Here is a 26087-nt window from a genome sequence, read left to right as displayed (position 1 = left end):
GTGAAGAAGCAAATTGGTTAAGAGATTTGTTAAATGAAATCTCTTGTTGGGAAAAACCGATTCCACCTATATTGATTCATTGTGATAGCACCGCAGCAATTGGTCGAGTTAATAACCGTTATTATAATAGTAAATCCAGACCTATCAGAAGAAAACACAATCCTGTGAGATCTTATATGAATAATGGCATTATAAATGTAGATTATATTAAATCTGGTGATAATCTTGCAGATCCATTAACTAAGGCCTTAGCAAGAGATAGAGTCTGGAATACATCGAGGGGGATGGGATTGAAGCCCATTGAATATAGCAGGAGCCATGTATGAGGATACTCAACCCAGGGACCAGAGATCCTGTAACTGGGTTCAATGAGAAAAACGATCATATGATGGCCGTGAGAAATGCACCAAATTACTTTTACCCATCCCTATGATGTAAGTGCATTTATCTTGTAATGTTGTAGAGGCTGAGTTATTAAAAAAAAAAAAAAAACTCTTAATGAATTTCTGTAGCTCTTATTGAGTGGGGTGTCATAGTTACAGGAGCACCCTTGACAGAATTCACCTATGTGAGTGTGGTAGTGGGGCCGCTACCTATGAGATTTGGGCTAATTCTCAAACACACTCATTTATCTTGGGATTGCACAAGGCCGTAATGTGCTAGCTTTTAAAGCTTTTGTGAACACCTGGAATATTATGTATATGCAATAATTATTTATTTCCCTTAAGTAGTCATAGTTCAATGCTGAGCATACTATTGGCTCTGGAGTAGATATTATTGTTTCACTAATGGAGGTTCAATGCAGAGCACACCTACCATAATGCATAATATCCTTATGTGCCTAATAATCTCAGTTTTTGTTACCTATAAAATGTTAGCAGGTATTTTAATATTATAATGTGTTATAGGTTGGTTTTCTTTTCTTTTCTTCCTTGTTAAGCCTTCCAAGTCATCTAAGGTCTTGGTCTTAGTCTCCATAACTTATCCACCAGGCTTATCTTATCCAAGTCTTGGTCAAGTCCACCAAGACTTATCCATTCCTTGTCTTCATCCGTTTCTTCCCCACCAAGAACTTGTCTAACTAATTTTGATTTCTATATATATATTAACTTATGTCCTATCTTTAGAGACACATAAGAGAGAAGAAGTTTTGGGTTGCTTTTGTTATGTCTAATGTGAGATTATCAGGCAAATAAAAAGGGTGTGTTTGATAAAGTTTTGGGTTCAACCAATCGTGCAGTATTGGTTAACCATACGACTTAGTCGGGCTGTTGTATCCTGGGGGGGACAAGTCAAGGTTTTTTCTACTGCACCGGTGTGAGGCATTGCCTAACTGCATAGGGCTTGAATCTCCTTAAAGAAAGCGAATTTCCCGCGCCTCAACCCTTATATTAATTGTTGTAACTTTTATTTTGTGTATTATCTAGTGTTTTATTTGTAAGTATCACCAACAAATAGTAATAATAATAATAATAAATAAATAAAAGGACATGTCACCTAACATGTTTCATATGTGTTCCGGTGTCCAACATGGTTACAGCACTTAAAGTGGCAGTGCTTCATAGATTGTGATAAGTCATCAAAACATATGCAACAAAGCAAATGCATTATAGGAAGAGAGAATTTCCAACTTTTAACTGCTAAGAATAACTTATTCATATTTTGAAATTTTGCATTCATTCATTGAAAAAAGAACAAACTGAAATTTGCGATTTGTTTTTTTTGGAAAACATAAGAGATGTAACCACCATGAAAAACTCTTAAAAATCCTATGGAATAAAATGTATGAGAAGAAAAATAAAAACATTGTTCAATACTTTTGGTATGTGCCTCTAAAATTCACCAACCTACGAGTAAACTGTTAATAACCATAGAGCTTGAAACTAATTGTCAATAACCATAAAACTTTCAAGAAAGTTCATTTCTTCGCTTAGTTGCACGCTGGTGTTGATTTGGAACTAGACCCGATAGCTGGCAATGTAGTTGAGTCGTTACATTGTGATTTCTCACCCCATTCGCCATCTGATTCAAGCGGTTCATACACATGAACAGTGCCATCCACTGCTGGAAAATTCACTTTTAGCGGCGTTTAAAAAACGCCGCTAAAAGTATTAAAAACGTCGTTAATTTTTTTTTGTGGCGTTTAGTACCAAACGTCGAGGACGCGGCCGTCGCTATAACTTTATGGCGTTTAAAAAACGTCGTTATATTAGTATAGGCGGCGTTTTCAAAAACGCCGCCAAATGTCCTACCCTAACTGTACTGTGACGTCACTCTGACATTTAGCGACGTTTTTGAAAACGCCGTCATAGACATTTATTCATTTTAAAATCTAGCCGTTGGGATGGGATATAGTGACGTTTTTTAAACGCCACCATAACCTTTTTTTAATTTTTAGATTGTGTTAATTTTATATGGTTGAACAAAAAAAAAACCTGGCAAACAATTATTAAGAACTAATAATTAATGTTTATTAAAATAATAAATAAACTAAGCTTGAAAACAAAATTAAAAATAAAAAACAATGCATTACATACCTAAGAATAGAAACAATTCAGACTTTAAATACATCAATTAAAATCAAAATGGTCTATATGCTTGTCTAATAACTTATCCTGGTAAAGTCAAAACCATGCTGTGAAGAAATTACAAGAATTGCTTCCTTTTGAGGCTTATGATTCAACCTCACATGGACATGAAAATAATATTTATGGCTACAACCTTATCCCTACTCCATAGGAAAAGATAGACCATGCAATACAAAAAGGCAGTTAACCGCATTTCAATATCTAAAATCAGGAAAATAGAGGTAATCAATTTTAAATGTTCAACTAGGGCTAAGAACTTTCTATGAATTGCCATTAGACCATTGATAGAAGACATATATGTTCAAAACATGGTTCAACTACCATACACTATGCTTCTTGAAGAAAGAATTCAGTTAACCATTTTTGCATAAGCAGTTAATTCCCACTGTTTACATACCCATAAGACGAGAATTCAGTTAACCCTTTTTGCATAAGCAGTTAATTCTCACTGTTTACATACCCATAAGACGCTTGTAAGTTTCATTTTTTCCCAACAAAATATCAGAGTTGGCTTCTTGCTTCTCATGTTTGGCTATAATAACCTTTTTCTGAAAATCCAATGGTATATCCTTAGGTAGCTGTGCTTGCAATTTGTCTTTGTCTGCATTTATTGATAGTTCCACACATTTTGGATCTTTATTGATGCTTCAGCTCTCGTTCTTGATAGTCTCTGCATCCTAAGCCATAGAACATCTAAGGTCTTCTCTAACATCCTGCACAGATTAAATCATGAGACACCAATCATACCATAGAAAGCAGAACTCAATTAAGTACTTACATTCGGAAAGGCGGTTACTGGCTCCATAAAAGCATCAAGAAAACCTTCCATTGATGCTCGTAAGCTGCAACAGAAGTAAATCGAATTAGCACATGGAGAGCATTCTGACAATTATGTAAAAACTGAAAACAAATTAATTAAACATATACTTTGGAAAATACCAAAGGAGCTATATTTGACCATCACCAGCAAAACATCTATAATTGGTTCATACCTTACTTTTAATGCCTTTGGTATGCTGTGGAAAGGTGCATGATTTTATAGATATCCATAAAAGTAGATTAGAATTAGTCATCACCAAAAACTGGCAGAACAGCTTATGCTTTCTTTATTCCATTTGTTTATAAACGAGTGATATAGGATTTCAGCAGCTAATATGCAACTCAAAACTCCAGAAGAAAGCTCAAATCTCTACCATTTGGGGTTGAATTCTAGTTAATAGTGATATAGGATTTCAGCAGCAAAGAAAATAAATAGATCCTGAAGTGTGCATACCCACTTCCTATTATCATCCTGGAAGAAAACAAGCTCACATTCAGCAATTCGATGGATAAAACTTAGCCCAGCTACTAATTATGGGGCAGTCTTCTACCTGGAAAAGAGAAAACGGATCCACACACACGACATAACTGATCAGAGTACTTGGTTTGCTTAAGAAATTTGAATAAATAACCAAAATCTTCTAAAGCATATGAATACCTACATCTTTCACCTTTATGTGCTTACAGGACTATATAAGAAATTGAATAGAATCGTATATATCTTACAACACTGCAATCAAAATTCAACAAAGGGCCTTCCAAGCAACAATAGTCCAATCCGATCAATTAGGGTTTTTTCTTTTTTAGGTATAGTTTAAATACATGCAAAACATCACTTATTGTAACATAACAATTAAAAATCAATCTGAACTACACTCACTGACTGATTAAGGAAGAAACACAAAAAAATGGGTTCTAGTAGCAGCATATTAATAGGATTACTCCATATTTTTTAACAACAGTTCCTACCAAACTGCTTAGTATTGATCAAAATCTCCAAATACATCACACCAAACTCCTTATACTAAGTACAAAGATCAAACCCACCTATCACATATCACCCTCTAAATCAAATTCATTGATAGAAAACTCCCAAAAGCAAAAACAATTAAAATCAAACAATGTTTTCTACAACATTTAATTGAGTTCTACAACAATAATGTTTGAAGAAAGATAAAAAGCAGAGTGAACAAAGAACTGAGGCGGTACAATAAGAGACAGTACCATTTTAAGCTCTTCATCAGTGTTAGTTGAGACCAGTCTTTGCTGCTTTCCCAGTAAGAGATTGGTCGCCTTCTTAGGAGTAGTATTATTATTGTTTTTGATGGGTTTTGATAAGTCCAAGAACAACCCAAAAATGAAACCAATGACTAGACCTGGAATGAAATTCTCTAGCTTGAAACTCACTGCAAACCATTCTCTTTCCTGTTTCTGCTGCTGTGAGTGAAAAAGATATACAGAAAACAACTAATTAGTAAAATTGAAAACAAGAAAATCAAGAAAACAAACAAACAAACAAACAAAAACAAAAATATGAATGAGATTACCTTCTTTGAGAGCTGAGAAGGGTTTTGAAGCGAACCCAACATTGGGGAAGAAGAAGAAGAAGAAGAGTCGATGTGAAGAGGCTAAGGAGATTATTGGGTGAGGTGAGTGGTGAGTGGTACGCGGAAGAAAGAATACGACGCCGTTTTATGGAACTTGTGGCCTACTGGACCTTTTTCAAAGAAATACATTTGTTGGAAAACATTTCATGGGCTGGCCCAACACAGCCCAGAAAAAGGTTGTTAAGGCTTTACATTTTATTTTATTTTATTTATTTGTTTTTTAAGATTTGATACAAGTTTGGATAATATGTAACCTTACTGAAAAACTCACCTCACAAATAAGTAATAAGCAAAGGAAATGGTAAGTAACTTTTTTGTCCATACATCTATAGGATAAGTTTACTCTTGCATGTTAACAAGCTATTCTAAGAAACCAGTGATGGACATAGATTTATTGAGTGGAAAGTGTACAAAAGTATGCAATTTCCTCCATGTGGTCTACAACAACAACAATGTTTTGTTAAAATTTTAATTTTAACTTCTTTTTTTAAATAAAAAATCAGGCCGTGAACTTTTTCAAATTTCTTGCCATACACAAGACCAACAGGCTCATGAGCTAAAGTAGAGTACCCATCGGGCTGAGCTCAAGCATAAATGTTTTTACAGCTCGATAAGCTCAAGCCAAGCTTGAACATGTCCAAATATAACCAAGCAACACCAAGATACTTTGTAGCCCTGTGTCTAACATGACTATAAAAACACGAACAGTACCTCTTTCACAATAAACTTCAACATGTTCGAGAATTTTCCAACTGTGGGACTCCTTCTGGTTTCTCAAATACCACAAATGTTTGTCCTGGTGAATCATATGGAAGAGATCTTAGAGGCCTTGTTGACACTTCAGTAAATTTCTCGGTGTCAGAAGCATCCACAACAACGGTGACCTAGCAGTAAGCACAAAAAAATTGAGAGATTATCCCAAAATAATTTCAGAATAAAGGAACTACTACTTTTTTTAAGATGGTCATTACATTTTCCAGTAATTGCTCAGGAATTGAATTTGTGCAGTTGTACTGGAACACCACATGCCTATCAAAGATGTGCTGAACAGCATTAACTGCATATTCTGTTTCAGCCTCTGTAAGCTCCACAGGTGCCGAAGACTGGTACAGGAAACAAAAATTTATATGAAAAAAAAACCTGAATCAGCAGATTATCAACAATAGTCAAAATCAGTATATATAATGGAAGGAGTGTCTGGTAAAAAACCTTGAAAAGCTTCCCAAAGCTCGAGAACTCTGGGATAGAGGAAAGAAGCTTTTCATAAGCATCAACAGTGGACGTGGGAGCAGTTGGAGCAGCACCTAAACCAGTTGGCTTTTTACCAAAACCAGTTGGCTTTTTACCAGGGGCCTTCTTCTCGGCAAGTGGAAGAGACTTAGCCTCCTTAGGTACAGAATCAATATCAAAAGGCTCTTCTGAAGGTTCTTGAACCTGTATTGAACAAACACGTGAGAATATGATAACAAACATTGCACAATGCATAAAGAGACTGACAACTCTCTGGGAACACTCACGTAGTTCTTCAAACTCATCTCCAGGTTGACTAATGGCACATCCAAAGACCCAAAAAGGAAGTTCTTCACATCTTTATCAGTTTCAACAATTGCACCATCAACTTCAAGCATATTCAGATATAGAGTAGCCCTATCACGAACCTGCAAACAAATGGTTAACCATTCCTCTTCTCAGAATAAAGAAAACATAGTGAATTATGAGATATCGCAAAATTCACAAAGGTGAAGTAGCCCATTTTCTTTGGCATCTGGGATGTCTCTTATAAGGATAACAATTGAATCAACAATTGCTTTCTTGTAATCAAAACCGCCCTCTTCCCTCAAAATATTGCTTAAGAAATTCATCCTTAAAAAGAAGGAAGACAGAAAATAAATAAGAGTTGCCCAAGAAGAATAAGCATAACATGAAAAATAAATTTAAAAAGTAAAATGGACCACGTATGACATAAATACATGAAACCATGGAATTCGGTTGTCCTTTCAAAAAATCTGTTCTTTTGAAACCATGAAAATGACTCTATCTAGCTCAAGTGCTTTATTGGATTTTATGTTCTTTTTTATTGTTGTTGGTATGTAGCTCAAGTGTTTAGTTTTAGTGATTTATATCAATGAATTTTCAAGTCCATAACAAACCATTCAAACAACTGATTTGAATTTAAGTTTTCATTTTACCATTCAAATAGGGGATTTTTGTGGTTGGATGCCTCAGAAAATAAAAATGCTCAAAGACTAACATAAATAAATAAAAATCCTTGTACATCATACCAGAGGCTTAGAATAAATATCCCACCTTCACAGACTAACATAAATAAATGAAAATGATCGAAGGTGCTAGCTAGCTTTGCTGGTGAAGTCCTTGTACATCATACCAGAGGCTTAGAATAAAAATCCCACCTTCACAGACTAACATAAATAAATAAAAAGGCCATCTATTATATATGATTTGAGAATTGCAAGTATACATCTTCTCATAATTGAAGACTTGATAATAAAATAATTACATGTCTTCATCTATATGCTAAAATTAAAGTTTTACACAAACCTTATTTTAAAATTTTCTGGAATTAAGAGGAAAGTCCATAAAATGATCTACTGATCAGCAATGAGATGGTTGAAATGAATAATTATGTACAACTAATCTTATAACTATGTCTCAATCATCAATTCACTGAATATAAAAAATTAAATGCATGGAATGGACTAGTGATGAGCCAAACACATGATTTGTTTCAGCTTAGAACTATTAAGAAAAAAAGCAGTCATGTAAATTGTAACAGTGATTTCCCTAGGAGATAATAAACAAAACATCAAAGTATCTCCAAGTAAAATACACCACAAGAGATGCCACTTGAATCTAAGTACCAATAAAAGCTAGAAGTTGAACCTCCATTTCTCCTCAGAGATGAACGGTCTGTATTCGAAAACCAAAGTCTTACACTGCCCAAAGAATTGAAATAACAGAATCAAAAAAAGAGAGGAGCATAAATTGGAGTCACAAAATGGATTGTTCATCTTACTTAAGCTACTAAAATGTTTCTAACCTTTTTGACATAGTTCTCCACAGCATCACATGCTTTCAGAAGCAGCTCAATTATCTCCAACTGAACTAAAAGGAAAAAACAAAACTAAATATCCATGTGCATTGAGATAGATTGTGAAATATTTATGCTTCAAGACACATATAAGATAAATTTACGAGTTTGAACTATCACTCAATATCATTTACCGTCCTCAACTAGAAAGAAAATGTTCTAGAGATAGAAATGAGTTTTAGACATGAAATCCACATTGAAGAACAAAATAAAGTCACAAAGGTAATTTGCAGTTGTAAATTGAAAGATACAATTTATAATTGTATTTCTTGGAGATCAGCTGATGATTGGAATTCATTAATCCTATTAGTGTTTACAAATTAGGCATGAGAAACTTGACAATGCCTAAAGCTCGGGATTATGGTGAACAAACAAGTTTATTCAAATCCAATGGCATTTATGTCAGTTACTACCTTTTGCTCAAAAGGGATTAGCCGAGCATAGGTGTTGTGAAGGATATCAATGATCTCCGTCTGAGTCTTGTTGTCCTCGAGGTACTCAATTGCCATGGTGCCTGAGGCAAAAGAAATTCAATTTAACCCAAAAAGCATTGGAAAAAGAAAAACAATATGAAAGGAAAACACTCAAATCACCAATATGATAAACTTATTGACAGTAATAGATGAAAATAACAAAATAGCGTAACCCACCGTTCTTAGATGATGAATTAATGAACAAAAGGCACAAACCAGGACACAAGTTTTCATAATGGTAGGACCAACTCCTAGATGCATACAAATATGAAGAAGTGAATGAAAGCCAAATCATAAGACAATGACTAATATTTACCCAATTTAAAAACTCAATTAATATAATTTGAATGAATCATATATGTATTAGATGAAATCTACTATCCATTAACTTCTTCGTTGGATCATGTTCATGTTCTTAGGTTGGACCAATCAATTGTAAGGTCAAAAAACCTTAGCAGGTCTTTGATCCACAAAGTTTTCCTTGCTTCCCTAAAAACACTTCTTTTGATGACAATAATTTGAATTGCTAATTCTCTAGCTCAAATAAAAAATAAAAAATAAAAAATTCCCAAATGGTACAAATAGAAAAAAAGATCAGAACTAAATTTTGAAAAACATTGAGTAATCAAATTCCCTCAAAAATCAACAATCAAAAAGAAGACTATACCCAAAAAAAATCCCAACGAGTTTTCAGATCTCAAACAAATAAAAACTGTCAGATCTGAAACATGTATTTTAGAATGAAAATCTCATATCTAAAAGGATATTGTTTCGAATGAAAATTTTTAATGAGGAAAGAATATACACTTTCGAATGAGAAATTTCAAATCTCAAACAAATATTTTTGAATGAGAAATTTCAAGTCATAAATATATATTTTTGAATGAAAAATCTCAGATCTGAAACATATATTTTTGAATAAGAAATCTCAAATCTCAAACATATTTTTGAATGAGAAATCTCAGATCTGAAACATAAATTTTTGAATGAGAAATCTCAGATTTGAAATCTTAAACATATGTAAACCCTAGGAGAAGAATCGATGGAAGGAAGAGCTTGAGAGAGAGAGAGAGAGAATACGAAATTGAGATTGTATACAGTGGTGCTCACCTTAGTCAACGATGCAGATGGTGGTGGCGGTGGAGGTTCCAAATCGAGAGAGAGAGAGAAAAAACTTCGAAATCGAAATCACTCTGAGGTTGAATCGTAATATCTGAGAGTGAAGGGTTTAGAGAGAGAGCCAGCGATCGGGTGAGTGAGAGATTTGAGGGATTGATTTCTCTGAGACTAAAGGTTTCCCAGATTCAAAATGAGGGCTTGAAGAGAGAGAGAGAGAGAAGGGTTCTCTGATTCTCACAGAGCCAAGAGAGAGCGAGGAATAACATTATTGTAACACATGTGAAGGCGTTGAAAAAACGACTTGGATTCCCTAAACGGTACCGTTTTATTCAAAATAAAATGCGACGTTTATAAAACGTCGTTAAATGTTAAAAACAGTGACGTTTAAAAAAGCGTCGTTAAATAAACGCCGTTAAATCCTATATTTCCTGTAGTGATCGGTTAACCCCAATGCAAATTGGTTCGGTTCATTTGGATTCGTAGCAACCACTAGTGGGTATATAACATGACTGCAAGGAAGAACAATAAGAAGAAAGAGTTAAAAATGAACATTAGTACAAAACTTAGATATGAAACTCAATGTACGTGTATGAAAAATGTTAAAATACCCCTTTTTTAGTTGAGTTTACTGACTAAAATATCATTTTCTCATCAATTTTACTTGATAGAAATAGGATGGTTTAAATTGAAAATTGGAAGGTCAGTAATACCTAGTGTTGGATGGCAGATAAGCAGTAGAATTAATCAGGCATCGTGGTCGGAGATTTGAAGCATAAAATATACACACAGTTCCATCCAAAAAGGCTGCATAAACCAACTGGCTATTGCATGAAAATGTTGCATGTGAGATTAGAGCCGACATCTTTGGAACCGGCCACTGGAAATACAAAACATAAAGCATTTTATTTAAACATTTAAAAATAGAAGTGCCAAATTATGGTTTTCACAAAATAAAGTTGCCTGCACAACACATTCCAGCTTGATTGTTTCATACACAGCAAGTTTTAACTCGTGCACGACAAGGAAATGTATCTGATCTTGGTGAAACTGAACCTCAATTTCTAACAGTTTCTTGGTTGCTGTTCCAGTTGGAAGCTGCATGAAGCTACTCTTCTTACTTATCCATTTATTGCATTGCCACACAATTATCTGCCAAATGAAGGAAAAAAAAAATTAGAGAATCGAAACTTTGAGAAGGGCTTAGAATTTCAAATTATCAAATTTGAAAAAATGCTAACCTGATCGTCCTCTCCAGCAGAAACAAGTAAATTACCTTTAGCACGAGGGCAACATCGGTTTAGAGTGATCGGTTTAGAGTGACCCTTCAGTATGGATTTCACCTTTAGCACGAAGAGCTTAAAAAATATACTTATCATTCCATTGAGGAAGAACCATTGAATCTACACATAAACAAGCTAAGATCATACCTCATTTGCACGGGTGTCATATATCAAAACAGTCGAATCATCCATGCCAATGGCAATTATGTTGTTATCATGAGGATAGAAGGCAACATCCGCTACGTATGAAAATCGCCATTGTCTATGATGTTCCAACATTTAGGAAAAGATCAGTCTACTCTAAATAAAAATAAGGTTTTTTACAAGAAACGTGAGAACGTCTTTCAATAAGTTCAGGTAGAAAAATAGAGTACTTAAAACCAAACCAAAGCATTTGAAAATCGTACGATACCTTGAATGTTGCTATGCTAAACAAAGAAACTTGACCCCCAGATGTTGAAATGAGGTAAGAATCATTTTTGGACAAAGCGAAACAGGGCTTGGCCTCTTCAGTTCTAACATTAGTTAAGTCATTTGTCACCCGATATTGGATGCCATAATTGAGGGGGATTCTTCATTGTTGCCTGCATCAAGACATACCTTAATTCTCAAAATAACAATCATGAAGTAATATTTGAATTCAAAGAGAAGTGTGCGTGCATACATATGAACGATGGGAATTTTTTTTCCTTGGATTTATGTGGCCACCTCCAAAGCAAATGGATTGCATTTGATGCTAATGCTAAAATGGCATGATTGGAACTCGTGTACGTCAACTTTAACATCTGAATTAGTCAGTAGAGAAACAGACAAGAAGAACTAGTCTTTATTTGGCAAGAGCTAAGAAGCATGTACATGACACGAATACAACACATAAACACTACCTTCTTGGAAGTGTCTGTGTATCCAATATTCCAATATAGAATATTGTTGAAACAAAGGTGCAACTAAGGTAAACAAAATATAACATTTACAGTATTATTTTGTATCCAAAAATGGATGAACAATGATTGACCATATCTACACTACAATAATTAGTGAATCGCACCTTAGCCATTTTGACAGAACTAGGAAGTAGCAAGGACTGAAGTTGAGCAGGCTCACTAATTTCTTTGATCTTTGACGTCTTTGTTGATTTGAGGACTTGAATTGTTTTAGGAACATCCTCCGAGCTCCTTTGGTCCCCATTCTAGCAAGTCCAAGTTTTATGTTACTTCAGAAGTGATATCAAATATACTTGTAAAGACATGGAATACATGTAAAATGAATGGAGAAAGAACACATTTAATATGGACATATACCAAATGGAGAAACATTACGGTTGCGTTTGGTAGAGCTTTGTAACTATGATTTGAGAGTGAGTTGTAGTTTGAGTTTATGAGGTTTGGAATTATGATTTGAGTGTGGAAAATTTGTTTGGTAAAGAGTTTTGAAAATAGTTTTGAAAAGAGTTTTGATTTGAGTGGGGAATTGTTGATGTGACATTTGATATTTGATACAAAAATTTACGACTCATAACCAAATATACAACTCAAAATTATTTTAAAACACATAAAAAATTTTAAAAATTTTGAAACATGTTTTTTTCGATTATATAAAAATTAACATATCAATTGCAAAAAAAAAAAAAAAATCATTATTCTGGTCAACCGGCTGGACGACCGGTTAGGCAAAATTTGGAGAAAAAAAAATTCAAAAATCGCGCCTGAGATAGAGTTCTCTACAGAGTTTTGGAAAACTGATTCCAAAACTCCTTCCAAACATCATATTCAAATATAGGTGTAGAATTATGTTTTCAAAACACAACCAAACGGAGTATACATATTTATATGCCTACATTTTCAATTTTGACAATAAATTTTGTTTAGAGCCCCATGAAATAATTTAATGAACTGACCTCAGTTGCAATAATGGATACAGGCATTTCATAAGCTTATAATGACTGAATTCCATTAAGGGTTCCTAAGATTTTAATTCTTTTGTTCCTCGCAGATGCAGCCAGTAACGTGCCCTCCTTGTTGAAACATATGTACAGAGTTTCTTTATGATTTAAGAAATTTTTTTTTACAAAAAAAAAAGAAAAAAAAAAAGAAGAAGAAGGTGAATTGGACTACAATTTTTGCATATAGAATATATAGGTGGTGTATGGGAAGTTTGTGTGTTGGGTTTTTTTTGATTTTTTACACAAAAAGACAAACTTTTTGCAAAACCAAAAAAAACAAATCCAAACAAAATATCACATCCAACCCCATAATCATTTCACTTTTTCTCTCACAAACATCACATCCAACCACAAAAAAACCCAACTATCTTCCCAACACCAAAAAAAATTTATCCAATAATATCCTACAACTAAAAAAAGCTACATAAAAACCCACTTCCCAAACACCCATATAATAATATAGAAACACAAATGCCCATTTGTAAGGAATAAGATTTAATTTTAGCACAATTACAAAACCACTTACAGGTAAATCTCCCCCAGCATCAGAAGTTGCCAAGAGATCCTCGCTATCCATTTCCCAAAATTTGATAACATAGTCATCACCAGCAGCCAAAAAGCAGTCTTTGGTCATATCAAATTGCACGATACCGAAAGAATGTTTTTGCAATCGTTTGTAGTTTATCTGCTGAATACTTCTCTTTTCTACCCATTCAACAGGTGGGTCTCCCCATTTTGGTTTGTACCACATGAAAAAAGCCTACAACATGTTCAATGACAATGTTAGTGTTTCAATTTGTCCTCTATATATATAAGGGAAATTTGGCTATAAACCCTCTTTACCTTCTTTTCATTGTTAAAAGGACTAAGAAAAAAATTATACTTTCTAAACCCCCTCATAATTATAAAGTCTTGCATAAAGGACAAATTTATTATTTAAATATTTTATATGACTATTATACCCACTCTCTTCCCCACTCTCTTCCTTTCTACAGATGGCCTCTTCAAGAAGACCAGCGAGCTCTGCAACTTGTGCAGCACCGAAGCCGTCGTCATCACCTTCTCCAACGCCGGCAACACCTTCGCCTTCGGCAACCCCTCCATCGACTCCGCCCTCGACCGTTACCTCTCCATGACTTCATCATCCTCCAAAGCCTCCGCAAGCTTCTCTTCCCTCTTTCGATATAGGGTTTCAACTCAAATTTGTGCACCATGAACGATTCCGATCTCTAATCTCCTGAGATATATATATATATATATGTGTGTGTGTGTGTGTGTGTGTGTGTGTGTGTTTGTGTGTTTTGAGATTTGAATTCGAATATATATATATCTACATATTCCGATCTGTAATATATATATATATATATCTATATATATGTGTGTGTTTGTGTGTTTTGAGATTTGAATTCGAATATATAGATTTTTGAAAGCTCAAAGTTTTAAAAATCTGAAAAATCTGTAAAATCTGAAAAATCTGAAGAACCGAGGTATGAAAAATTGAGATTTCTCTAAAATTTTCAAATTATAGGCCTGATTCAAGGATTATAGGCATGATTCAATGTTTTTCAAAGTAAACATCGATTGATTCAAGGATTATAGGCCTGATTCAAAGCTCAAAGTTCCATCGATTTTTCAGAGTAAACATCAAATTTCATTTGATAGAACCAGAGTAAAATTTTACTCTGGTTCTATTGCTCTATTTTTTTCATTTGACAGAACCAGAGTAAAATTTTACTTTTATACAGAGTAAAATTTTACTTTTATACAGAGTAAAATTTTACTTTTATACAGAGTAAAATTTTACTTTTAGCTTCAGAGTCTTACAATTTACTTATTTTTCAGAGTAAAATTTTACTTTTATACAAAGTACAATTTTACTCTTAGTTTCATAGTGTAAAATTTTACTCTCATTTATAGTAAAATTTTACTTTTATACAGAGTAAAATTTTACTTTTAGCTTTAGAGTCTCACAGTTTACTTGTTTTTCAGAGTAAAATTTTACTTTTATACAGAGTAAAATTTTACTTTTAGTTTCAGAGTGTAAAATTTTACTCTTATTCAGAGTAAAATTTTACTTTTATACAGAGTAAAATTTTACTTTAGTTTCAGAGTGTAACATTTTACTCTTATTCAGAGTAAAATTTTACTTTCATACAGAGTAAAATTTTACTCTGAAATACACAGTGAAGATGGCTGAATAGGAGAGCTGATAGATATGAGAGTAATATAGTAAAAGAAACAAGTTTTAAAATATTAGGGGGTTTTGAAAGTACTTATATAATTCTTATCCTTTTGAAAGACAAATTAGATAGTGAGGGGGCTATCACCAAATCCCCCTATATATAAACAGATACAAAATCATGTGTTAAAGTTGGTTCAAAAGATCTACCTTTTTCCATCGGTACTATAAAGTATTGTTGTGGACCCTACTCCACCTGGTGCATCATAATGAACCAACGGTCCAAACATATCATATGACCATGCTTTTATCTTTCCATCGATCAAGGTTGAAAAAATAAACTAGAAATAGGAAGTGCAAACATAATATTCAATATATATTGAAAATAAATAACATAAGCCATGAAAGCAAGAAGTACACATGGAACAATTAGAGAAAGAAGATTTGAATTTGTGATCCTTACATGAAAATTTTCCTCGACATGTGGGCAAACACAAAATACAGGAGCCTCATGCCCTTCGAAAGTAAACAAGTTGGCACCAGTAATCACATCCCACACCTACAATTGTAGATATAGTTAATCTAAGAAGTACGGACACGACACGAATATGGCACAATACGCCAATTGTTATATATATGAATATATCATTCAAAGACAATTAAAAAAATGCGAGATAATAAATTTACATTGCTTAAGATGGGAAACAATACAACTAATTAAGACTCCGAACTCACCTTAATAATTTTGTCATCACCACCGGTAACGATCGAAAGTTGCTCACTAGTGTAAGATTTCTAGATGAATTGTATATACAACTTGTATCTTTGATTACAACTAGACCTTAGATTTATATAGCCCTAACTCCTAAACTAAATGGGAGAATACAATCAAGCCTCTAATAGGACTCCAATACAATCGCTCCTCTAATAGGACTCTAAGATTCACAATATATTCACACCCCCACTCAAACTCAAGGTGTTTTAGCAGAAAACACTGAGATTTTGCTAAGAAGAAACCGAACCGAGTGGTAGTGTGAGTCTTGGTGAAGAAGTCTGCAAGCTGCAAAGCCGAAAAGATGAAAAGAAGCGAGATAGAGGCCGACTGCAGATGCTGGCGAACAAAATGACAGTCAATCTCAATGTGTTTCGTCTGCTCATGGAAGACAGTATTATGGGCAATCTGAACAGCACTGCGGTTGTTACAATAGAGAGAGGTCGGAGAAGATTGAGAGACACCCAATTCAGACAAGAGACAACGAAGCTAAACAACTTCAGCAGTGGCATGAGCCATAGCACGATAATCAGCTTCGGCAATAGAACGAGCAACTACTGATTATTTCCTGCTTTTCCAAGAGATCAAGAAATCACCAAGAAACATACAGAAACCAGATGTAGACTTGCGATCAATAACATCACCAGCCCAATCAGAGTCAGAATAGGCCACCAAGTCCAAAGAAAAAGTAGAGGACAACTGTAAACCCTGAAAGATGGTACTCCTGAGATAGCGAAGAATGCGAACCAAAGTAGCCCAATGGTTAGAGCGAGGAGTAGAAACAAACTGACTAACCACATGAACAGCATAAGTAAGATCAGGGCGAGTGATAGTCAGATAAGCTAAACAACCCACAAGCTCGCGATATAAAGTGGGATCATCGAGAGGGACACCATCAGTAGAGTTAAGCTGCACATTAAGCTCAATAAGTGTATCAGAAACCTTAGTATCAGTAAGACTAGCATGGTGAATGACTTCATTATCATACTTAGCCTGAGATAGAAAATAGCCTTTTGGAGAAGAAGCAACCTCAATGCCAAAAAAATACCGTAATGGACCCAGATCTTTCATTTCGAAGGTGCGGAAGAGATGTTGCTTAACCTCAGAGATAGCAAAAGAGTCAGAGCCAGTGATGATCATATCATCCACATAGAGTAAGAGAGCAACAAAACCAGCCGATGTATGTCGTAGAAACAAAGCAAAGTCGGAAGCAGAAGGATGAAACCCAAGCTCGGTAACAGCAGTCTGAAAGCGATCATACCAAGCAGGAGGAGACTACTTCAGACCATACAGAGCACGCCAAAGACGACAAACCTGGCCAGAGGAATGGTGAAGGCCAGGGGGAGGATGCATGTAAACCTCCTCAGTGAAATGGCCATTAAGAAAAGCATTCTTAACATCCATCTGATAAAGAGGCCAAGACCGAATAGCAGCGACAGAGATCAACGTACGGACAGTAGTCATCTTGGCAACAGGAGCAAATGTCTCCTCATAATCAATACCATACTCCTGAGAGAAACCTTTGGCAACCAAACGTGCTTTGTAGCGCTCAAGAGACCCATCAGAATGAGTCTTGACTTTGTAGACCCATTTGCAACCAACCAAGTTCTTACCAGCAGGCAAAGAAACCAACTCCCAAGTACTAGTTTTTTGTAGAGCAGACAACTCATCCTCCATAGCTTGAACCCAATAAGGATCCTGACATGCCTTCTTGTAAGACTGAGGTTCTGAAAAAGAGTGAATAGCAGAAAAAAAAAAAGTACGATAGGAAGTAGAAAAACACGTATTAGACCAACCCAACCTGTTTGGAGGATGACGCGCTCGAGTAGGATATCGTTGTTCAGCAGGATCAGTGTCGTCAGAAGCAGGAGCAGCAACAGCAGGGGTAGAAACAGCCGGTGGAAGAAGAGCCTTGCGACGAGAATAAACTAATAACGGAGGAGGAGAAGAAGCCGAAGGAGGAGAAACAACTAGAGGTGAAGTATGAGGAGAAGATGGAATAAGCTCAGGAGGAACGGTGGAGATGTATTCATCAGACGAGACCTCAAAAGGAAATGGGTCAATGTGAACCAAATCCTCTTTGGAAACTAGAGCAGTGAGAGGAGGAAGCTGAAAGTAAGACAGACGTTCGAGAAAGGCAACATGACGGAAGACATAAAGGTGACGAGAGACAGGATCGTAACAGCGGTAGCTTTTCTGAGTAAGACTGTAACCTAAAAAGACACACAAAATAGACCGGGCACTGAGTTTGGTTCTATCTTTACGAGAAAGAAGAACAAAACAAACAGACCCAAAGACACGCAGGAGGGAATAATTGGGAGGTTAGGAATACAGAGCCTCATAAGGAGATCGACTGGAGAGTAAGGGAGTCGGCATGCGATTAAAGAAGAAAGCAGCTGTAAGAACTGCCTCACCCCAGAATGGTGCCGGAACAGAGGCAAAGAGAAGAAGAGATCGAGCTGTCTCAAGGAGATGACGGTGTTTATGCTCAGCACGACCATTTTGGGCAGGTATATCAGTACAGGAGGTTTGGTGAATGGTGCCCAATTTGGCCAAATACTCATAGAATTCAGTTTTAAAGTATTCCCCACCCAAGTCAGACCAGAGTATTTTAATTGCCGCCCCAAACTGTGTAGTGATCATAGACTGAAAGGTACAATATATCTGGTAAAAGTCAAATTTATGAGCCATAAGAAAAACCCAGGTATAGCGGGTACAATCATCAACAAAGGACACATAATACGCAGAACCCCTTTTAGTGAGAATAGGATAAGGTCCCCAGACATCAGTTGTACAAGAGAAAAGGGAGTAGCAGAAATAAAAGTACTGTTATTAAAGGGTAAAGCTGTCATTTTAGCAAGTTTACACCCTTAGCACTCATTAATTTGACTAGGAGAAACTTTACCTAATAATCCTAACTGAGCTAAAGACTGCAAGCGGTCAACAGACAAATGACCTAAGCGAGAATGCCATAAATAAAACTAACTTGACTGAAAATCTAACTGAAAAGATGAAAGTGCAATGGGGGAGGTAGACTGAGGAAGATGCAGACTTTCCACCACATAGAGATCTCCAACTCTACGGCCGGTCCCAATCTGCTTCTTGGATACCCGATCCTGCACACAACAGACAGAAGAAGAAAAGATAACATCAAAACCAGAAGCATCAAGCTGACTGATAGAAAGCAAACAGTGGGTAAAACAGACCCAATAGATAGGACAGACATACTAGACCTATTAGCGGTATTGATAGTAATAGGAAAGGGAGAGGGGATACAGTTTTGGAGTAAGGAAATGTGAGGAATCATATGATGAGAGGCACCAGAATCAAAAAGCCAGACAGATGAAGGAAAACCTAAAGAGGACCCAAGCAAACCTGAATGAGGAGAGGTGAGAGCAGAAGCAGAGGAAATTGACTGAGAGGTGGACCAGAGATATTGAAGCTGAGCAATTTGAGCACTCAAGGAAGCCAAGTCAGGATTAGAAACCGGGGCAGAGACAGTATAAGCAGTAGGAGGGTGAAAAGTACTTGGAGCAGGACCTCGGGACTGTGGTTGAGGCGACTGAGAAGACTGAGCAGACTGACGGCCCTTCTTGGGACAGTTGTACTTCCAATGGCCCTTTTGATGGCAAAAAGCACAATCATCAGAGGCTAGTGGCCCCTTTTTGGATTTTGCATTGGCCTGAAGCTGATGAGGTGGGGGGTTCGGTAGCAGAGGAGACGGAGTGGGAGCCAAGAAGACAGATGAAGACAGAGTCTGACTGGCCGTCTTAAGACGGGTTTCCTCGGAGAGGAGTTCACGAACAATAGCATCCACAGAGGGGAGAGGAGACCAATGAAGGATGCCACCATGGATAGCTTCATACTGAGGGGAGAGAGCCGTTAAGAATTGCACTAAACGACCTTGCTCCCAAAACTCAACATAAGCGTCAAGTGTCTTGAGGCTAGATGGTTTCATGAGAGCCAGCTGATCCCAGAGGCTTGTCATCTCAATGTAGAAGTCTTGAATAGACAGATCCCGCTAATGAGCTCCCTGAATAGTTGTTTCCAACTCATACCGTTTGGCAAAGTTGGACTGCTGATAAACACTTTGTAAGTAATCCTACACCTCTTTGGCAGTGCTATATTTAGAGAACATCATCCCGATCCGGTCATCTACAGAGTTATGGAACCAGGTCAAAACTTGAGCATTATCACAATCTCAAGTGTCACAGGAACTCAAATAGTCTTCTTCTTTGGGATCTGATGGACGAAGAACAGAACCAGAAACATATCCCCATTTTTTTCGACCGAGAAGAAAATTTCTCATAATACTAGACCAATAAGCATAGTTGTCACTTGTAAGCTTACATTTAATAGCTTGGATTTTATCTTCCGACATTGTAATGAACCAGTAGTAAAAAAGAGGACTGATGGGGCAAAATATAATAAATAAAAGAATGCTGGGTCAAACTGAAATAAGCCTAAAATAGGGTTTAATAACCCAAGTTGGTAACCAGAAGTACACCAATCTGTTAATCTGAGAACTCGAATCAGAGAAAGAGGCGAGAGGAATCAAGACAGAGAATTCGACAAGGCTCTGAGTCGTGATGAGAGCTAAGTGGAAGGAGAAGTGCTGAAGTCGTGGTTGAAGCCCTAATCGCGACTTGAACTCGCGAACAGATGAGTCACGCCAGAGAGGGAGACGACTTAGAGAGGAAGACAACTTGAACTCGCGCATAGATGGGTCACGCCAGAGAGGGAGACGACTTGGGCCAGAGCGAGAGACGACTTCACGACCACCAATCATGAAGCAATGAACCAGAATTCCGGTGACAAGGGTTTTGGCAGACTGAATCAGAAACGGAGGTAGCGTTTCAGAAGCTTTGATACCATGTAAGATTTCTAGATGAATTGTATATACAACTTGTATCTTTGATTACAACCAGACCTTAGATTTATATAGCCCTAACTCCTAAACTAAATATTAGAATACAATCAAGCCTCCAATAGGACTCCAATACAATCACTCCTCCAATAAGACTCTAAGATTCACAATATATTCACAACTAGTACTAGCAAAAGCAATATCATTCACACTACCAATATGGGCCTCGATCTATGAATCAAAGGATTTTACATCAGAAACAAAATAACATTGACATGCAGTTCTATAAATCAAAATGTACCAGAACTTACCTCTAAATGGTGCTGAATGTTATTTTCACCATGGTAAGAGTACACGTGCAGCATGTGTTTAGAATACGCAACTCCTGTTTTGTTAGAACAAAAAATAGGTATGTTAATCAACTACATCAATTCAAATCACGAGCCATTTCAGTCTTTTCAAATCTTATAAAATAATGGACTCTTTCATATATATGAAGGATGATTGAACTCACCAAATAAAGAACCAGTTGGGCTCCATTTTATACAGTTAACTGCACCGCATGAAACTTTGCCTAGATCTGAATTTTAGTAGGATTAAATTAGATTTTACGACATCCTGAAAATATAGTTTCATATTACAACTTAGGTATAGTATTGGCTTACTTTTAATAATGTTGAAATTGAAACAATGTTCCAAATCTGAAAACTTAATGAAACAAGCTTCTCCCTCGAGCCAACTTCCCACAATCCGATGTCTCCTACGTCAGTTCCAGCTGACAAAGAAATCACAAGAAGAAACATGACGCTAACTTCCTGCCCTGGCTTGAAGTACAAAAATACAAAATACAAAAATTGAAATGCTGACCTAGAAGTAGCGTTGGTAGAACAGGATGAAAATTCATGGTCACTACACGTGACCCCTGATTCAATGTCCTAGTGACAGTCCTGGGCAATTCATCAGTTTTGCTGAGCATTGGGCTAGCACATCCATCAAGATTGCAGACCATCTGCTTCATCTACAAGATATATTTACATATGTAAAACGGTGAAAACAAAAGTTGAAAAAACATAAACAGAAATAAGAAGTGCCTTTAACAGTTAGGTCTAATCCAACTTACCCTATCTGCACTTCCAGATGGCATTGTTTTAGTGATACCATCATGACCCTTGAGGCTCCATTAAGTTGTAACTATGCAAGATCATGTGGCAAGTTGAAATTCAAAACACCGCACAAATTTATTAATAAAATCATTTTAATAGATGACGTTAACTTAGAGCTTAACAAGGGACAAGTAGTGGAGTAATAAAATCATTTTAACATATGACGTCAACTTAGAGCTTAATCGGAACAAGTAGTGAAGTAATATAATGGTTACCTGGGTTCATTTGGGGGAGCCATAGTTCCTCCAGAAACAGCTGGATGATTTACAGTTGGTTGACTATGCATCCACATGTTGTAAGGGCTTTGATCAGGTACGATGGGTTGGGATGGCTGAAAATAAAAATGTATATCAAATAGAAATTTTCTGCCAAGAAAAAAAAAACAACAAAGGGATCACAAAATCAATTCAATCAACTTGGTCACAAACCACATTTGAAGCCACAGTAAGGAAACCTCCAAGCTGTGATGTGGATCTATTTGCTAGGTTGCTAGCAGTTGATCTCACATTTGAAGAACTAGATTGGCTGCATTTATGATCTACAAAAAGTGTATTCATTTCAGGATTGGTACTAGGATTTTTGCAGAGTATATGCTGCCAATTTAAGTTGTCATATCACACCAAAATTAGCACTAGGGAAAAAAATTATTTTTCTAATAAAGCTTAAGTAGCACATGACACGACATCGACACACCAACTCGTCAATTTTCAGAAAATGTAGGACATGGCACAACACATTTCTATAAATTTATTATATGTATATATATAAATAATTTATTCAAAGATAATTTAAAAAAATAACACAACACATTTTTTACACGTTGAAGAACTATCGGACACACTTTTAGGAGTGTCCAAAAAATGTTGTGTCTGACATGACACGCCTCCTCCGTAGAATTGTCCGTGCTTCTTAGACTAAAGCTTATTACCTTTGGTTAATGAGGTTCCGTAACCTTGAATCTGCCAAGTTGGGAAAATTCAATCTATCATGGAAAACAACATTTGCCTTGATAAGGTCCCTGAACCAAACCAACATCTTCGATCTTGCATATGTTGCATTAATATAACTGGCAAGTTGCTTATTTTCTCTGCAAAGCCACAAGATTTTGATATTGCAATTCAAATACATATATGTCATCAAACATTACATGAGTATAGATTTTGTTTAGATTTCATACCTAAAATCATCTAATGTCAATAGCTTGGTCAAATCATTGAACACGTCTTGATTAAATGCCAAAAAGACTTTGAGTTCATTCACAAAGATTGTAGTGGCTGCAACATGATCACGCCTAAAAAAGTTCTAACAAATTTGAGTTGATGCAGGATAAAAACCACTACCACATAAAGGGCACAAGAGAGAGCAACAACTCAAGAAGATTTAATAATATACCTATCCAAGGCCTCGAGGTATTTATATTTTCTCAATTCGAAAAAGATCTTCCTAGAATAGTTATCGTCCAATTTGGTGAAACCCGAAAGGTATCTTTCCATCTCATCCCAATTTCCATCAATTATCAGCTCCTCAAAGTAGTTCATGTTAAAGAAGCAACCCAATTCCCATTCAAGCCTATTCATGAAAATCAAACAAACTATGATTAACTGGAATTTTAAACAAGCAAGACATGAAATTGGAAAGAAAAAAGTTAGGATTCTACTTGTGAAGAGATTCAGTGTACTTCTCCTCATTGAGAAACTGCAAAATCAGGAAGATGAGGTCCCTTTTGAGCTTTAAATTTTTGGTTTCTTGCTCTGACTTTATCATGTTCACTTCTTCAGAACCTCAAAAAATAAACAAAGTCAGTAACATCAACAATAGCAACCTAATAAATGAGAAAAAAGAAAAAGTTTATATGTTTGGTTTGACAAAAAAATGTTTCCTTGGAAATCTTGTTGAGAAAGAAAATGCACATAATTCTCAATTAAGAACAAGATCTAATATCAATAGACAAAAAACAGAGATGCATTCAAGATAATACAAGAACACCAAAATTAAATGACATTATAAATCAAACAAGAGTATCAAGAATTTGGAATGAGATTAAAAAAAGGCAAGCAAATAATTGCTAGTAGGATGAAACAAGAACTACCATAATTGACTGGTCCTAACTAATCATCACTTGCAAAAACATCTTTATTTCTCATAAACCAATTGAAAATTAGGGTTAATATATCAAGAGAAATAGTATTTTTTATTTTATTTTTTTTTTTAAAAAAACAACCTTTTTGGAGTGGAGATTCTAAAAATGGCAAAAAAATAAAGAGAGAATAAATTTGGGAAAGCTCAAGTAGACCCAAACTAACCTATTTGGAACTTAAAGATACAGTAAACAAAGCCATTAGCTTCAATGGCAGAGAAGAGCAAAGAAAGATATAGAGCAAAACACATGTCTCTGCTCTACAACCCTTCTCAAAACTATCTTCTGGTCTCTCTCTCTCTCTCCTTTCTGAGCAAGGAAATGGGTTTACAAAGACTCTCTCTCTCCCCCTTTCTCACTTTGGCTCTCTCTCTCTCTCTCTCTCTTTATTCTCTATTTATTGTCCCTCTAGGAGGAGGGATTTGGTGGACTCCGATTTATAAAGGGTTAGTCCATCTCCAACAGTTCACCAAATTCAACGTCAAATTTAAATTTGATAAAAAAAGAGTTATTTTTTGTGCTCTAACGGTTCCATCAAAATAATAACAAATTGAGAAAATATCAAACGTTTCACTAAATTGAGAATGGCTTGCTCCTTTTATTAATTTACTGTGCATAGCCGTTGAAGCAGAAATTTGTGAAAATTTTACACTACGGGGTTGACCAACCGGCCATTTGACATCAACAATAGCAACCTATTAAATGAGAAAAAAGAAAAAGTTTATATGTTTGGTTTGACAAAAAAATGTTTCCTTGGAAATCTTGTTGAGAAAGAAAATGCACATAATTCTCAATTAAGAACAAGATCTAATATCAATAGACAAAAAACAGAGATGCATTCAAGATAATACAAGAACACCAAAATTAAACGACATTATAAATCAAACAAGAGTATCAAGAATTTGGAATAAGATTAAAAAAAGGCAAGCAAATAATTACTAGTAGGATGAAACAAGAACTACCATAATTGACTGGTCCTAACTAATCATCACTTGCAAAAACATCTTTATTTCTCATAAACCAATTGAAAATTAGGGTTAATATATCAAGAGAAATAGTATTTTTTATTTATTTTTTTTTTAAAAAAAACAACCTTTTCGGAGTGGAGATTCTAAAAATGGCAAAAAAATAAAGAGAGAATAAATTTGGGAAAGCTCAAGTAGACCCAAACTAACCTATTTGGAACTTAAAGATACAGTAAACAAAGCCATTAGCTTCAATGGCAGAGAAGAGCAAAGAAAGATATAGAGCAAAACACATGTCTCTGCTCTACAACCCTTCTCAAAACTATCTTCTGGTCTCTCTCTCTCTCTCCCCTTTCTGAGCAAGGAAATGGGTTTACAGAGACTCTCTCTCTCCCCCTTTCTCACTTTGGCTCTCTCTCTCTCTCTTTATTCTCTATTTATTGTCCCTCTAGGAGGAGGGATTTGGTGGACTCCGATTTATAAAGGGTTAGTCCATCTCCAACAGTTCACCAAATTCAACGTCAAATTTAAATTTGATAAAAAAAGAGTTATTTTTTGTGCTCTAACGGTTCCATCAAAATAATAATAAATTGAGAAAATATCAAACGTTTCACTAAATTGAGGATGGCCTGCTCCTTTCATTAATTACTGTGCATAGCCGTTAAGCAGAAATTTGTGAAAATTTTACACTACGGGGTTGACCAACCGGTCGACCCCCTGATCGACCACCTTAGTATTTTTTCAAGCAACAGAAATGAAGGCAAAAATTAGAAATTTGCTCTTACCGGTCGACCCCCCGGACGACCCTCCCTGTCTGATGCACGCTACAGTAAACGGTTGGACTGTTGGTATCAGAATGAGAAAATTGGCTTTTTTTTCCTCAAATTTGGTGAAAAATTTGTTCAACCGTTGGAGATGCTCTTACCAATTGATAAGTGGATGTGATTATCATTTAGTGAAAATTTGGTAAGCACGTCCCACGCTCCACTACGATGCGTGTGCAACATATTCAAAAAGTAGATCACAAATAAAATTTTACACTAGGGGTGTTTCGAAATTGATTTTTT

At 35.7% G+C, this 26087-nt stretch overlaps 2 protein-coding genes across 15 annotated transcripts in view; both read right to left on the bottom strand.

Moving 5' to 3' along the window:
• Positions 1-24429, bottom strand: part of LOC145789136 (protein TPR3-like) — a 113600-nt gene extending 89171 nt beyond the window's left edge. The window contains exons 1-22 of one of the 8 annotated variants that reach the window (XM_082903081.1): positions 24222-24429; positions 23576-23690; positions 23311-23487; positions 23096-23209; positions 22847-23005; positions 22347-22456; positions 22134-22249; positions 21876-21946; positions 21623-21773; positions 21421-21530; positions 21270-21335; positions 21067-21140; positions 15580-15675; positions 15327-15457; positions 13464-13697; positions 12044-12184; positions 11660-11780; positions 11408-11579; positions 11143-11257; positions 10954-11055; positions 10426-10864; positions 10152-10224 (exon numbers count right to left, since the gene is read on the bottom strand). In XM_082903081.1, coding sequence (XP_082759207.1) covers positions 22450-22456; positions 22847-23005; positions 23096-23209; positions 23311-23487; positions 23576-23690; positions 24222-24306 — 657 coding nt within the window. In that variant the 5' untranslated portion in view covers positions 24307-24429 and the 3' untranslated portion in view covers positions 10152-10224; positions 10426-10864; positions 10954-11055; ... (12 more) ...; positions 22134-22249; positions 22347-22449. Of the gene's footprint in view, positions 1-10151; positions 10225-10425; positions 10865-10953; positions 11056-11142; positions 11258-11407; positions 11580-11659; positions 11781-12043; positions 12185-13463; positions 13698-15326; positions 15458-15579; positions 15676-15851; positions 19005-21066; positions 21141-21269; positions 21336-21420; positions 21531-21622; positions 21774-21875; positions 21947-22133; positions 22250-22346; positions 22457-22846; positions 23006-23095; positions 23210-23310; positions 23488-23575; positions 23691-24221 lie in introns of those variants that run through there. The other 7 variants (XM_082903076.1, XM_082903075.1, XM_082903078.1 and 4 more) reach the window with 7 other exon arrangements.
• On the bottom strand, positions 2833-8066 carry LOC114273903 (coatomer subunit gamma-like). 7 transcript variants are annotated; one of them, XM_082903085.1, is made up of 5 exons: positions 6532-8066; positions 6224-6448; positions 4632-4844; positions 3862-3958; positions 2833-3301 (listed from the first exon to the last, which is right to left on the bottom strand). In XM_082903085.1, the coding sequence occupies exons 1-4, from the start codon at positions 6640-6642 to the stop codon at positions 3902-3904; spliced, it is 606 nt and encodes a 201-aa protein (XP_082759211.1). In that variant the 5' UTR covers positions 6643-8066; the 3' UTR covers positions 2833-3301; positions 3862-3901. The 7 variants fall into 7 exon arrangements, 6 of the variants coding, with proteins under 6 accessions (XP_082759211.1, XP_082759212.1, XP_082759209.1 ...); XM_082903086.1 differs by having other exon boundaries at positions 3866-3958; XM_082903083.1 differs by lacking the exons at positions 3862-3958; positions 4632-4844 and adding exons at positions 5726-5898; positions 5986-6117 and having other exon boundaries at positions 6532-7044.
• Positions 24430-26087: the final 1658 nt, after the last annotated feature.

This window comes from Camellia sinensis, chromosome 13 (genome assembly GCF_055761805.1).
Source record: "Camellia sinensis isolate YWXY chromosome 13, ASM5576180v1, whole genome shotgun sequence".
NCBI lineage: Eukaryota > Viridiplantae > Streptophyta > Magnoliopsida > Ericales > Theaceae > Camellia > Camellia sinensis.
Note: the sequence above shows the minus strand (reverse complement) of the source record. Positions and strands in the feature narration are given on the sequence as shown.